The 15,675-nt window shown below is 37.3% G+C and overlaps 1 protein-coding gene across 2 annotated transcripts in view; it reads right to left on the bottom strand.

The window, feature by feature from the left end:
- Positions 1-15,675, bottom strand: part of ADAMTS2 (ADAM metallopeptidase with thrombospondin type 1 motif 2) — a 305,104-nt gene that overhangs the window by 56,480 nt on the left and 232,949 nt on the right. For both annotated transcript variants that reach the window (XM_087955238.1, XM_087955239.1), the window contains exons 6-10: positions 15,106-15,262; positions 11,799-11,904; positions 6,729-6,872; positions 5,301-5,433; positions 3,429-3,542 (exon numbers count right to left, since the gene is read on the bottom strand). In XM_087955238.1, the coding sequence (XP_087811364.1) occupies positions 3,429-3,542; positions 5,301-5,433; positions 6,729-6,872; positions 11,799-11,904; positions 15,106-15,262 (654 nt within the window). The remainder of the gene's footprint in view (positions 1-3,428; positions 3,543-5,300; positions 5,434-6,728; positions 6,873-11,798; positions 11,905-15,105; positions 15,263-15,675) is intronic.

Below are 15,675 nucleotides of genomic sequence, written 5' to 3'. Positions count from 1 at the left end.
AGCAAGCTATTCCACTGGTTAATGGTTCTCATTGTTAGGAAGTTTCTCCTTAATTCCAGGTTGCTTCTCTCCTTGATTAGTTTCCATCCCTACTTGCGCTCTTTCCTTAATAACTGAAGCATTAGCAATTTCCTTTCACCTGACAGACAACCAACCAGGGGTGCTAATAGTTCTCATTCTGAGAACACCCTCAGAGAGATGCATTGAAAACTGTCTGCAGTAATCAGGGTTTGCAGCAGCCACCTTCAAACTGAAGTGATGATTATCACACAGAGCTCTCAATAGGGTAACAAGCTGCTTAAGAAAGCTCTATGTTTGCTTTAGGGAAGGAGCTGTTCCTAGCAGAAAATCCAAATCAAGAGGTTGAAAGGTCAGGGCCTGTACCCAATATGTCTTCCCTTCTGCCTAATGGTACAGCTGACGATACCATTATTTCTTACTGAAAATATTCTATATGTCAATTGTTGGAATCTTTCTCTTAAAAAATAAAGACTAATTTAATTTCCATCAGGATTTATTTAACCAATAGGTGTAAAAAATACACTGATATTAATATTGAGCCATAATTTGGTACTATGTAAGTAGTATTTGCTGGCTGTCCCAGTCCTTACAGGCTCAGCAGTAAACTTCAAAGCACAAAACATAAATCCAATCCAGAACAAATTATAAAAATTCTACAATCAACTAAATAATTGATATGATTTATAAACCATATAAACCATTTAACAACTGGGAACAAATCATATAATCAACCTAAAACAAATCATAAAAATTCTACCATCAACTTAATCATGTTAGGATAAATAGAGATTTTTCCAGTATGAGAAATGCAAGGAATATGGAGGTTAAATGTGTTTGTGGGAAAAGTGTATTCCACAGTGTCGGGGCTTCCATAGACAAGGCCCGTTGCCTAGGCAATATCCCATGCACATTTTGTTTTTACAGGGAGTTGGGAGGGAGGGAAGGAAGGAAGGAAGAATTCTCAATGGGAGTTGCTCAGACCAGACAGGCAGATTCCATTTGGATAAAGCATTCTTGATTTACTCAGCAAATCTATTAAGACTATTAAGTCTATGCAGATTTTTAGGAGATACCTCTCAATTCAATTAAGATAAGAAAACAGACAGATTCTCCCACTCTTAGTGCCTTGCTGTTCCTGGAACTAGAATGCCAGTCCAATAAATGAGAAGGAAAGCAAAAAAAAAAGAGAGAGAGAGAGAAAGTAAATGAATCAATGTAGGAAGAAATAGCTGGGGAGCCAATTGAATGAAGGGGCTTGCATTACCTCTAGAGGGAAAACAAAGTTGACCTGAATATAAGCTGAGTTATTTTCCAAAAGCTAGCTTGATCTTTCCCCCCAGCCCATTCTGACTGAGCTAGGGAACAAATGAATCAACACATATTTTCAGTTTACAGGGGCTTTGCATCAAACGAAAGGCACACTTGCAAGGGGAGCACCATTTCCCATCTTGATGGGTTTTCCTTCTCTTGTTTTCCCTCTTCTCCTTCCCATCCCTCCATTTATTCAACAGCTAATAACACCATTAAAAATGCATGCACTCAGGCATGTAAAAAATCACATACATGAAAAGTTAAAGAGCCCTCCAAGATGAGATTGGTAATCTTATACTGATAATTTAAATTTGCTCCAGTAAACTTTTCTCTTTGGCATAATCATAGTTTTGCCTTTAGCATATTTTTGAAAATGGCCATAATGTTGTTATCTGAAATAACAATTTTGTGCTCTACAATAGCAATAAATACATTTCCCCACAAAAGGAAATGCTGCATTGCTATTTTTGCTTTTATTACCCTCATTACTTCTATTTATTTCTTCTTCTTGAGGGTCTTAATAAACCATGAGACTCTTTTATTAATCTGCATGACTGCTAATGGGTATATTGTGGAAAAAGAATAAAGCTTTGCTGTAGAGTTCAGAAGTATTTGGAATACTCTTATTAAATTATTTAATAAAAGGGTTATTTTAGAACTGACACAATGGGACCTTCATTTCCATTTCTGCTGTCCCCAGTGGAACCCCAAATTTGCTTCAGAGCTGAAGATCCTCAATTTTCCAGATTTCATCCTTGCTTTACCTGCAGGCAATTCAACTGATAGGCATTTGGATGAAAACAAAACCAGATAAGATCTACCCATTGAGTCAGCAGTATAATGCAGTGGTGGGATTCAAATTATTTTACTACTGGTTCTGTGGGTGTGGTTTGGTGGGTGGGTGTGGCTTGGTGGCATGGCAGGGGAAGGGTACTGTAATATCTCCATTCCCACCCCACTCCAGGGGAAAGATACTGTAAAATCTCCATTCCCTCCCCACTCTACTAACCTGCTTTCCAGCTCCATTCTCCTGTGCAGGGCAACAAAAGAAGACCCAGCCAATCAGCTGGGACTCGGGAGGTCAGAGAATAGATGGGGGCGGGGCCAGTCAGATACCGGCCGGTATTTGCTGGTTCTCTGAACTACTTGAATTTTCCACTACTGGTTCTCCAGAACTGGTCAGGACCTGCTGAATACCGCCTCTGGTATAATGGCATTGTGAGAAAGAACTTGGGAAAGGGGTTGAAGGGGTGCTGTCTAGCAAATGGTCAAATAAGAGACAGCATATCCCCCAGCTGGACAATGGGTGAGGCAAGAGGATCAGAAGGGACCCATCCTAGTTTTTTGGGCTATAAAGAAGACAGCAGGAAAATTGAACTTTCAGACTCGCAAAATCCTCTTAATGTAAACTTTACCATAAAGCAGAATTAGCATATCAGGTCCTGCTTCCTGTGTGGTCTATCTGGCAAGGCTAAACAGGAGGGTTAGTTCAGGTCTAGCAACAGATTAAGGAAATGATCAAGCACTGTTCCTTTAATTGCTTGGGTTTAATGCACTAATAATGGGGAAAGGCTATTCATAAAAGTAAAATGACTGATAGAGCTGAATGGGATTTTTGATACTTTATGCCTATGCAAAACATAGAAGATAGAATTTTATGCATCTGTAAAGTGGTGAATGGGGCTTTAGACATACCGAGAGGCAGATTTTTGTCCACTACATATAGTGTTGGTAAACAAAGGTCAAAGTTCTTCCAATTTTTCTGGGAATTCAAAACATTCATTTTAAATAGTTAAACTCCTAGTTTCCTGCAGGCCATATTTTAGTTATGGTCATGTTTACCCAGATATACATTATTAAGCAAATATTTTAAACTCCTCTGTCCTTTTACTCCCTGATCTTTTAACTCTTTTTGATGGAGATACTGTAGCTTCCCATTAAACCTGAAGAGCATATTAATCTCTCTCTCTCTCTCTCTCTCTCTCTCTCTCTCTCTCTCTCTCCCTCTCCCTCTCTCTCCCTCTCCCTCCCTCCCTCCCTCCCTTTCCCCAACCCCTCATCTTTTTCTATCTGAGACATGAGTCAAAGTTTCTTACTTTTCCAGGAGCACACATAGTTCCATCCAACGGAGGTCCTTTCTTTGTTTTGCAGAAGTAGGGGTTATCAGGATGACTGCACCACAGCTGCTTGCAAGGATCAAAGGTGCGGAACTAGAAAAAGTATTTATATTACTAATGGCTTCTTCAAAGCTTCTATGCAATTAAATTTCTGTTGGCAATTAGAATACATTACGGCGGACTACCCTTGAATATAGAGGACAGTTAGGGCTGAACAAAGAAAAGGGTGGTGCTGGACACAGATCTACAAGTATCCTGATAACAGCTCCCATTTTGCTGTTATTTGAATTGGACCCTCTCAACCAGTGGTGGGATTCAAATTTTTTTACTACTGGTTCTGTGGATGGGCTTAGTGGGCATGGCAGGGGAAGGATATTGTAAAATCTCTGGTCAGAGCGGGTATTTGCCAGTTCTCCGAACTACTCAAAATTTCTGCTATCAGTTCTCCAGAAGTGGTCAGAACCTGTTGAATACCACCTTTGCTCCCAACTAACTATTCTTTAGTTGGACTCTATGTGAATTTTGTAGTTTGTTTCCATTATCAGTTTGTTTTATGAGTTTTGTAAATGCATTATCTACTTTGAGGGGGCTGAACAGTCTAGAAAATGTTTCTTATCTACTGGTACCTACTTATCTATCCACTTATCAACCTTATCAGGACAGAAAGACATTGATGGCTTTGAAGATACAGAATATTTTACTGATAACTACAGGATTAAACTAGACATGACTGCTATGGTAACATTATAAATATCTAGAGCATCCAGAAAAGAAGTTGATCAAATGGAACAAAGATTACTTATCACAACAGGCTATTTTGTTCAGACTATGAAAAATCCATGGCTAGTCATTTTTTTCTCAACAGAAAACATTTCTTACTCTCTCTTCCTCCCTCTCTCTCCCTCTCCCTCTCCCCCCCTCTGTGTACACATGCCATATGTTTTGTGGAGAACGCTCTTCATCTGGAAAATCAAATTAATTCCATGCCAGAATTGGGAGAGATTGTCTTCCTGATTGCCAGAATTGGGCTGGGGACAAGAAGCTCTGTTTCAATTATTTACATACCACAGAGAGCCTCAGAAAGCCCCTGAGCCAGAAAAAAATAGTATAGTGTTAAGTTTAAGTTACCTAGTAAAAGACTTTGGTGGCCAGCTTTGCCTTAGGCAATCTTCCCGTGGATTTGGTGGCCAGCTTTGCCGTTAGTAACCTGTCAGAATCTGAAGGACCTTTCTTTTCAGTAGTAATTTTAGTTTACTGTTTTTTATTCAGTTTCTGACTGTTGTTTCAAAAACGTTTTAAATTTATGACACTTTTTGCATTGCAGCTTCCAGATTGCTTTAAATGGGAGGGGAGGCTCTTATCCAACTATTGTTTTGTAAATTTCTTAGGATTTGGGGGAAAGAAGTCTGGGCATATATAAGTCATGTCAACTGCTTTTGGAAATTTTGGATAGTACATGTACAGATTAACAGCTGCACTCACTAAATAACTATGGTGGGTCATTAAGTACATGCATCTAATTCCCTCCTACATGAGGCAGAAGAGAAACCCTTATGCAATCAATCCCTGGAATTCTGGGAACTAATTGTAATAAAAGCCTTTTTTTTTCCCCATAGACCTTTTATTTCCAAAACCCTCTAATAAAATTATAGCATCATAATTGTTAGTATTCCAGTTTTTTGAAAACAGGATGTTTACACAACTTTCCAAGACACCTCAAAGATTACCAGTAAGCTTTGCTCTGTGCCTGTCAGCCATTTTGTCCATCTTCTGATGCCCCCTTTTAAAGTTATTCAGGGGTGCTTTCAAAGGCCCTGGATAACGGCTAGCAGAGTTTGATTAAATACTCACAGCTGTACACATCATGTAGCTCAAACCAAAATCAAAGCGGCACTGCTCATTCATGGAGTAGTGGAGTCCCGGTAGTTGAGGAAGGGAAGGCCAATCATGGTCAAAGGGATCGTCACGCAAGCAATCGTAGGAACTGCAATGGACAAAAGTCAGTGTCACACAAATGGATGTGGGAGGTTTTAAGCATTTTGAGTTTTGGTCCATGATTGCTCCAAGCATAATCAAGGACATGCTTTCTCAGAAATGAGTTCAGAAAGTACACTTCATATTTAGGTATATCAAACCCAGCATTCACTTTAATAAATTAGCATCTGAAACAAGAGAACATTTATTATAGCCCTCAGTTATAACTCTCAGTTGCAAGGAAATTCTCTCTCTATAATAAATACCTTGAGAGCGTCATCTGGAGAGGAGAAGAATAATTTAAAAAGAAGTGGCTATAAGTAGAGATGAAACTATTTCCATATGCATATTAAGTGTATTGGCTGTTATTAACCTCATCTGTTTGGTAAAAAAAATGACTGGCATTTAATGGAAGCAGTTTACATTAAATAAAAATGATTGCTATAATAATTTCATTATGTCTGTACCCTTTCTTCAGTTTTATGCTGTGATTCTCACTTCTTTTTTTATTTTTTTTTACATGTTGCTAATGGATATATAAGAGTGAAAAAAATAAACACAAGGACAAAAGCTTGGCAAATGGAGCATATTTGATGCTACAAAAAAAAATCTAATTGTATTTTCATTTCAAAAATTATACTAACATGTGTTACTTAAGCAAGAGTTTAGTAACAGGGACCAATCTGGTTATCTAACAATATGAATTACCCAAATTTTGGATGAATGAATTCAAAAGTGATACCCCTCCTTAAAAATCACAAAAGCAGAGGTGGCAATTATAAGAATCCTAGTTATCATTCACAATATTCAGGGCATATCCCTTATTTTATCTATGAAAGAGGGCACCATGCTGTAACAGAGACAACTTTGATTCATCAATGACCCTTTTCTTTGCCAATGTTCTTTTAAAAACATAAAACAGAGTTTTGTTATTTAATAAATGTAACTTTAAAGGGACTGGAAAGATTTTACAAACATGTATTTTAACTAATAAAACAACGATAGGATAAAAAAATTGATTAAAAAAATCAGAAATGAGAAGAAGCTTATTTTGAAAAATTAAACGATGTAGCTGCTTACAAAATAGTCTCAGTACATCCTTACAAAGCAATCCAATGAATGGTTATTTTGAAGTGAATCTTATTTAGTTCAGAGCAAGTAAATTAGTCCGGGATAACAAATTTCATTTAACTTATATAACTTTTTCTAGCAGGAAAAATTTCTGATTCAGCACCATGCTTTCTAGCTTGTGAAAGAGTGCCATACGACTCTTGAGAACGGATCCTCTTCCATCCTTGTACTCACTGCAGGTATCGGTTCAGTTCCTGTTGGCTGCATCGAGACCAATGGAAACGATGGAATGCAGCCTGGACCAGTGGTGCCATTATACTTCCCATCCGCACTTCATCCCCACATCGATTCCCTTGGCCATCATGTTCCATGCCTAATCTAGAAGAAAATGAGTCAGAACAAAAGGGAATGCTTTAAAAGAATTAATGAAAGCAGCTGTTTATTCTTCTTGTGATGCATTTGTTCATGGTTTAGTCTGATTTTTCCAAAGTTGGACTACCCTCTCACCCCATGACTACTGTAGACAGCATGGCTTCTGCTGTGAAGTCTTGTGGAGTCTGTACATCAGGACACTGGTGAAAAGTGGCTTAATTTACTTTGATCCAGGTCAAAGATGGATAGCAGATCCCACTGATCTGCTATCCAAGTCTACATCTTGAATATTAGCTCCAATGGTATTATGATGTCCTGGCTCCTGAAGCCTGAGATGGTTGAGGATGTCAGAATAACATAATAGCAGAGTTGGAAGGAACCTTGGAAATCTTCTAGTCCTGCTCAGGCAGGTAACCTTATACCATTTCAGACAAATGGTTGTTCAATTTCTTCTTAAAAACTTCTAGTGTTAGAGCATTAACAACTTCTGGAGGCAAGTTGTTCCACTGATTAACTGTTCTAACTGTCAGGAAATTTCTCCTTAGTTCTAGGTTGCTTCTCTCCTTGATTAGTTTCCATCAATTGCTTCTTGTCTTGTTTTCAGGTGCGTTTGGAGAATATATTGACTCCCTCTTCTTTGTGGCAACCCCTTAGAACTCCCTTATGTTTTTATGAAGATGCCTTCTAGTGCCCCATTTATCTTTACTGCTACTATCACTCAATCTAATCCAATACTGCCCTGCCTTTATACTGTATTGCAATGCTGGTTTCTTCTCTTGTTTGTGGGCAGCCTTAAAAATGCTCTGCTGGCCAGCTGGTCAATAAGGTCAATGTCCTTATTATGCATCCCATAATCGGAGTGTGAATGCTTCAGCTGATTGTTATTCATGTGTGTGGGGCACTGCCTCATTTGACCAAGTGGCAGAGAACTTTATCTAATAACGTGTCAACACTGCCTATTTTATTCCTTGTTGAGGAGCATGCACTAAGAGTTTAGTGTGAATTCTAATGCAGATTCCTTAGGATAAATTCTTGTACCCTAACATTGCTGACATCTATGTTAATGCAGGAAATGACATTTCCCTTTTGACCTTGTTATGTTTACTTCACTTTTCAGTCATAAATAAATACAAATGCCAGAGGAGAAAGCAGACAAATCATGCACAGGTACAATCTTAAGAATCCTAATAAATCAGGATTTTTAAAAAGGACAGGAAGCAATCAGTACATAATATAAAAAAATAGGATTGACTATCCACTAAATAGAAAGTGTTGGGAGAAATATATTTCCAGAAGTTTTTACCCTCATGAGACATTAAAGGTTTTTCAATTCAGGAAACAAAAAAAGCAAATGCTAAAGTACAATAAAATCCAGCCTGAGAACATCAGGTTCAAATTCTCAAGAATGGTGCAGATAAACACCATTCTTAACTGCTGCTGTGCAAGTTAAGCAATTTGGTAAACTGTGACCATAAGTTATTTCCATATCAAGCAAACAAAATACAGGTAGTCCTCGACTTACTACCACAATTGAGCCCAAATTTCTTCTTGTTAAGAGAGTTTTGCCCTCATTTTATGACTTTTCTTGCCACTGTTGTTAATAATAATAATCACCCTTCAGTTGATAAGTTAGAAACCTGGTTGTTAAGTGAATCGGGCTTCTCCATTGACTTTGCTTGTCAGAAGATCGCAAAAGGTGATCACATGACCCTGGGACATAGCAATGGACATAAATATGAACCAGTTGCCATGCATCTGAATTTTGATTTTGATCACAATTCTTGCAAAACATCTGATCTACCAGAGTGGGCTGACTCTTTACTGCTTAGTGTTTATACCCCCTCCCCTTTTTTGTTACAAAAAGCATAATTACAAAGCTTTAAGGAATCCTGGCATTTTGCCACATTGAGGTTAATCTTATGCATACAAGTACAGGCCTGTTCTAAAGACAACTTTCTGTCTACACTTTAGATGAGGACAGCACCAGTGTGTGGAGGGAAGCTTGGCAGCTTTACTAGTATCCTACTAGGCAGTCTACTCTCCGTATTTTTTCAACAAGGGGGAAAATAGGTTGAGTCAGCGGCCCTCCTTTCTTTCAAACATGAATGATGACCAAAAGACAATTTCTTTAGGAAGGGTCAGTTTGTGGAGGCTCCCATCTCTATTTAGATCAATGTTTTTCAAATTTGACAGCTCTTAAAGTTGGCTGGGGAACTCTGGGAATTGAAGTCCATACATCATAAGTTGTCAAGTTTGAAAACGTTGATTTAGATCCTTTCTGTTCCAGAATAATCATTAAAAAATGGGAGCCTTCACAGGGAAAGATTGTGCCCTGCTGCAAATCTTCATCTTCCCAAACAGAAAACAAACGTCAGGAATATGACAGAGGGGATGTGGACTCATTCCCCTGTTTTCTCCCTTGTGCATTGGTGACTCTGTGTCTTTCTGAAAAAGAGGGTGAAAAAAGTTAGAACTATTTTCTACACAACACATTGGTTCCAACAATGCACTCTCTTTTCCTTTCTCAACAATAAAATATTTTATGATGCTCTTGTTGGCTAGAGAAGAATTCAAAACATGAAAAATGTTTGCAAAGGCTGGGGAGTTATTTTTATAAGACCGTGGAAAAGAGTTCCTTTCTTCACCCTCAGTCCACATGCAGAGGGTCACCAAAGGAACCAGAGATGATATTCTGCAGGTTCTGACCAGTTCTGGAGAACCGGTAGCAGAAATTTTGAGTAGTTCAGAGAACCGGCAAATACCACCTCTGACTGGAGATTTTACAGTATCCTTCCCCTGCCACGCCCACCAAGCCACTCCCACAGAACTGGTAGTAAAAAAATTTGAATCCCATCACTGAAGGGAACCATATCATCAACTTATTCATTTGGCTGGGCAAAGTTACTGAACTTCAGAGAACTTCAAATAATTTGCGTCTAGATAAGAAACTATTTATTTTTATTTATTTGAAAATCTGATGTATAGACCCCTCCCTACCTCAGATATACTCAGAAGTAAGAAGAAGAGCAATAAGGGTTCTAAGCCATATTACAAATGCAAGCTGTACCCCCATGGATAATGGCCACAATCTGATTAGAGGCGATTTAAAAACCAATTTACTAAAATGTAATGGGATTAAACTGAATACATAAATAATGAAGAAGAAATGAAGGTGTCAACTTGTACCCTGGCAGAAGGAAAGTGGTGGATTATAAAATTGGGTATTTTATAATTAGGTATTTTATAATTATTTTATAATTAGGTATTTTATGCCTAAATTATAACACAGTGAGGGCAGGAGTGATGGACTCTCTATTAGTGGGGGGTTTCAAACAAGGGAGAGATGGTTATCACCTGTTATAGATAATTTAGTGAATTCCTGCAGAGAGCAAGAGTTGGGCCTTGACAACATTTAAGTTCCATTCCAATTCATATATTCTAAGATTCAATGAATCAATTTTTTTTCTTCCTGAAGAAGACTCCCTGTACAAATGAAATAAAGTAATCTGTAACTGCATCCTTTTGCTTGTAAGCCCTGACTCTCTCCACTGAAATGACTGAAATTATATCCCACCAAACATATAACATGCAGGATTATGACAGCAGTGGTGGGATTCATTTTTTTTTTGAAACAAATTTTATTAATTTTAAAGACAAACAAAGCATCATTAGACATTAAAGACATTAAACCTCTTTCCATTATAAATTTTTACAAGGCAGATAAAACATTGTTTTATACAATATAATTCTAATATATCCCATTTCCACTTAAATATTTTTTAGCAGATTTCTCATTATTTCTCTTTGCTCTTATTCAATTACATTTCTTCTATATTTATCCATTTTATACTCATCATATTCATATTTCCCTCTGCCTTGTTTACAATTATCCTTCTCGCTTTCTCCCAAGGTTTTATTAAATCTCAATCAGACATACACACACAAAACACAAAAACATAAAACTTCTTTTTAAAAAGTAGCTTGGCCCCGGATTACCTCTCTTTGTATGGACTTCAATTAACTTCATGTTCAACTTATATGCCATTACCTATCTTATTTACCCTTCTATATCTTCATTATAACTTCTCCCCGCTTTCCACTCTTCTTAATTCTATTTTATTTATTTCAACTTAATTTAAATCATTATATTTGTATCTTTTGTCCATTCTTTTCCAATTATCCATTTATCTCATTCATATTAGAAAAAAAAAGATTTCTCCTGAAATCACTAATCGAAGTATGATGCCTTTCCATCGCTCCCCTAAATTAACTTAAGTAAAGATTAAAACATTAAAGGTTTAATAATGATAGATTTTAAGATTTAATAAAATATTAAAAGGAATGTTTAAAATATTTAGTTTAAGTATAGAGTTTAATTGACTATTGTGTGGATGTTTGTATGAACTTATTATTATGGTATTTGTTTTTGAAATAGATAATTGGAATGTTATGAGATTTAATGTTTAATTATATATTTAATTACTTTATGGATTTACTATTTTTTTTCTTTTTTTAAAAAAAACTTAGTAGGTAGAATGTACTAAGCAGAATCAGATAGGGAACTAGGTGTTACCTTAAATGTTAATTTAGGGATTCATTTTTTTTATACTACCTGTTCTGTGGGCATTGTTTGGTAGGCGTGGCATGGCTTGGTGGGTGGGGCAGGAGAAGGATACTGTCATTCCCACCCCACTCCAGGGGAAGGATATGTAAAATCACCATTCTCTCCACATCCCACTAACCTGCTTTCCAGCTCTCCTGTGCAGGGCAACCAAAGAAGACCCAGCTAATCAGCTGGGACTTGGGAGGCAGAGAATAGATGGGGGCGAGGCCAGTCAGTTCCAAACTACTCAAAATTGCTACTACTCCAGAACTGGTCAGAACCTGCTGAATACCACCTCTGCATTACAGCTATATGGAAGTGCTACTTACACATGTCCAGTTTCATGGGCTACAACAAATGCTGAGGAGAAGCCATCTTCATGATTAAGAGTACAGCTTCGAACTGGATGACACATGCCAGTAACTGGAGCATAGCCTGTTAAGGAGAAGATAAGACACTAATGAAGAAAAGGGAAATTAAGCTCAAATAACTATTTAAGAGCACCAGTCTCCAAGTGATCTTGCAACAGACGTCTTACCTAAATAAAAGGAAAAGGGAAAGGGAAAAGGAAATTTATTACAATGAATGGATGCTGAGCTATGAAATGGAAAGAAAATGCAGAAAGTTATGCTTTAAAAAAAAAAAAAGAGCCGGTAAATAAGATGAGCCTTTTATGAAAAAATCTTTACCAAATATATGTTTTAGAGAGAGTTTATATATATAAAAGCATTTTATAAGAATATGATAAAACCACAAATATTTTAGGAAGACATGTGTACAGTTGAAATATAATAAGAAATAAGATGCAATGGCTATAAAATGAGTGTGTACAAAATGGAAACTAATCAGAAATTAGGAATGTGCATCAGATTTTCCCAAATCAAAATTCTTTCGGAGAGTTTCACTGCTGAAGTGAATTAGGACCCTATTCAGAATAAACAATAGAAAGTTGTAGCAGTGATATAGAATGTCATAAAAAGTACCGTATTTGCCGGCGTATAAGACGACTTTTGCCCGAAAAACATGCCTCCAAGTGGGGGGGTCGCCTTATACGCGGTATATCCACTGCCGCTTTCGGAGGCTTGTTGGACGCAGCGAAGGCGCCTCTGGCTTCCTGGATCCCCTGCGTCGCTCCGCTTCATCCCGCCGCCTCGCTCCGCCCGAGGCTGCAGCCTTACTGCTCTTCCCACGGCCCCTGGCACTCTGCCCTGCCGCTGCAGCCCCGGGATTTCTGGAGGGCGTTTCCAGTGGTGGTGGTGGGGGTCGTCTTATACGCCGGTCGTCTTATACGCCGGCAAATACGGTACCTTTAAAAAGCTTCACCATTCTAATATGAAAAATGCCAAGGTGGGCCAAGACATGGACAAAAAACAGAACTTTTAGTGACTGACATTTCAGTCATTACAGGGAAGACTTCTTTGACTTTGCAATACTCTATTTTCTGATCTCTTTAGTACCTGCTTATAAGAGCAGGAATAATACTGAAGAGCATCTATGGACTGTAGGATCTGTGTGTGGCTAGCAAACCTTCCCAATCTGTTGTCCTTCCAACTAATCCACATTCTTCCAAAATAATATTTTCCATTGAATAATAATCCAGTTCTTCACCTAAAAATGTGCACCTGTACTAAATTACTAAATATAATCTCAATCTTTTTTCAGCAGTTACTTTATTACTATTATCACAATGATGACTGTTAATTTGCTTCCAAGTCCAGCACTGTTCAGTAACCAGCATATAAACCTTGCATCACTCAAACAATCACCCAGTTATGTAGATCAGCAGAATGAAGCCTTATTTTCAGGAATAAAATAAAACCTGTGTGTGCTGTCTATGAGAATAGAGTGATCTAATCACCCTTATGCAACTAAGTTACAAAATGACTCTCAAGAAAACAAAAAACTTGTGAGTGAAATTAAATCTGAAGACCTTACAGTACTAGGTGAGTGCAACATTGCATTCAGGGAAATGCACACAATTTTGAACACAATTTAGGTAACTGAAACAACAACAACAACAGAGAAAAGTCAATATCCACATTTATTAGTAACTGGAAAGCCTTATAGATTTTTTGCATAAAACGGAAAAGGAATGAACTTGTGATTAGGTAGATTATATAAAGAAGAGAGCTATAACTTTAGTGAATGAGATTAAAATATAATTGTATTTATAGCTACTGTGAAGAATCAGAAGACTCTTCTTTATGCCTTTATATCTTGCTTTTCCCTTAATTTTCCCTATATTCTTTTCTTACTGTGCTTTTATTTTTTTCCTATTATTTCTTTATTTCTTTTTCACTCTTTCTGTTCAATTTTTTGTGCAGTTGTTGTTCTTATTATTGTTCTTAAAACCTTTCATACAAATTAAGTATTTAAAAAAGGTAACTGAAATTGAAACAGCAGGTTGCCCAGCATTTAATTATGAATGAATTTCCTGCTAACTTTTAACCAGCTGAGCCGACCATGAATTTAGCTGGAGAAGAAAGGATTGAATTGTACTTTTCAGTCATGGTGTTTTGTTTCCTTTTTGTTTTTATATTCCTTGAGAAATATGTGGGCATCATAGCACTGCTAAAAAAAAATCTTGTAAATGAAATAGGTTCTTCGGTTCAGAAATATATTTCAAGAAATTACTATGCTTTCCAACTAAAACATCTAAGATCTATATCCCAAAGTAGTTGCACTGCATTTGGCAAGGCTGTTAACTTGCAAGATTACTTTGGCTTTGTTAAGAAGAAAAATATTCAGAAATCCCTGAACACAGAAGAATAAATCTGAAACCACTTGACCCAGGCCAATTACAGAGAAACAGATATGGGATGAATACTCCTTCTAAGGTTGTGGGTGGAACACACATTATCCTGCCTTCAAGTACTGCCTGAACTGATAGATTAGTTAGTGGGCCTTCATTGTGTATCACATAAGACATTATCCTCCAACTTGGCATCATTTAGATGCAGAAGTCAACTCTGAGAATTCCCCACTCAGCATGCTACCTGCAAAAAATTGAGAAGGTGCCCATGTTAAGATGGCTGATGTAGGAAAACCATTCCTTATCGGTTGAAACTATCTTCTCCATAAACATGAAACCAAGGAAAGAGAAGCCATTTAAAACATAAGATTATGTTGGTGACACCCAATAGTATAGATACCCAATAGCCTTCAAAGGTTTTAGTTGTTGGTGTGGAGAAGGATAGACCACAGTATGTCTCAGAGATATTACATGGCTCTTTGACTAAATGGTGGCAAGGGCTCAGCACAACAACTCCAGGGGTTCAATGGGAGAATAATGGAGGCCTACATAGGATCTATAGAATGTCAATTGTCCATCTGTGCCTAGTAGCAAAGTATTAATAATTGATCCAAAGGCGCTTTTTCAAGAGGCAACTGGACTTTCTGGTTTTTCTTTGAAGGCGTTTTGCTTCTCATCCAAGAAACTTCTTCAGCTCTGAGCTGAAGAAGCTTCTTGGATGAGAAGCAAAACATCTTTAAAGAAAAACCAAAAGCACCTTCGGGACAACCCTAACCTAGATGACTGAGAATCCCCATAGACATTAATAATTGAGATTTGTTTTTCACTGAATGGCCAGGTTAACAGTGCAAGTTAGATGGGGTGATTGGTAGTAGATTACTCACCTTGCATTCCAGAAGGTCCAAAGTCCTGCCTTGTGAGAAAAATTGCATGGTCATGATATTCTGCATGTCCAGTATCAGGTTTTTGTTGTAGGTAGGCCCAACGACACACATTCTCTAAACTTTGAGAAGGATTGCCAATCTCAATTAAACTCATGGACTAGAAAGGAAAGAAGAGGAAGAAAAGAAAAAAAGAAAAGAAGTTAGATTGATTTTAACTAACCTTTTCAGTAATACACAGAAGATTCAGATGCACATTTGTTCCACCATAGAGTTACTATCCTGTTATGAAAATGCTGCATCCAGATTGAGATACCTGGTGGGTCCATGTAATTTATTATTCTCTGGATGAGGAATTCCACAGGAAATAGAATTACAGATGATATTAAACAAAAGAAAATTTATTTTTAACTCAGTTGTATATTGATGCAGGAACCTCAGTTCTAGAGCATCAACAGACTTATATACACATTTAGCAGATTTTTTTTTAAAAAAATTCTGAGTTCTGAAACAACATAAATATGAGGGCATTTTTGCTTTTTTAAAAACAATCATATATGAGACAGAGAGTAG

Source organism: Notechis scutatus, chromosome 2, assembly GCF_049901735.1.
Source record: "Notechis scutatus isolate UNSWTSFEM ecotype Mainland chromosome 2, rNotScu1.2, whole genome shotgun sequence".
NCBI classification, from domain to species: domain Eukaryota; kingdom Metazoa; phylum Chordata; class Lepidosauria; order Squamata; family Elapidae; genus Notechis; species Notechis scutatus.
This window is presented reverse-complemented; position numbering and strand designations above follow the sequence as displayed.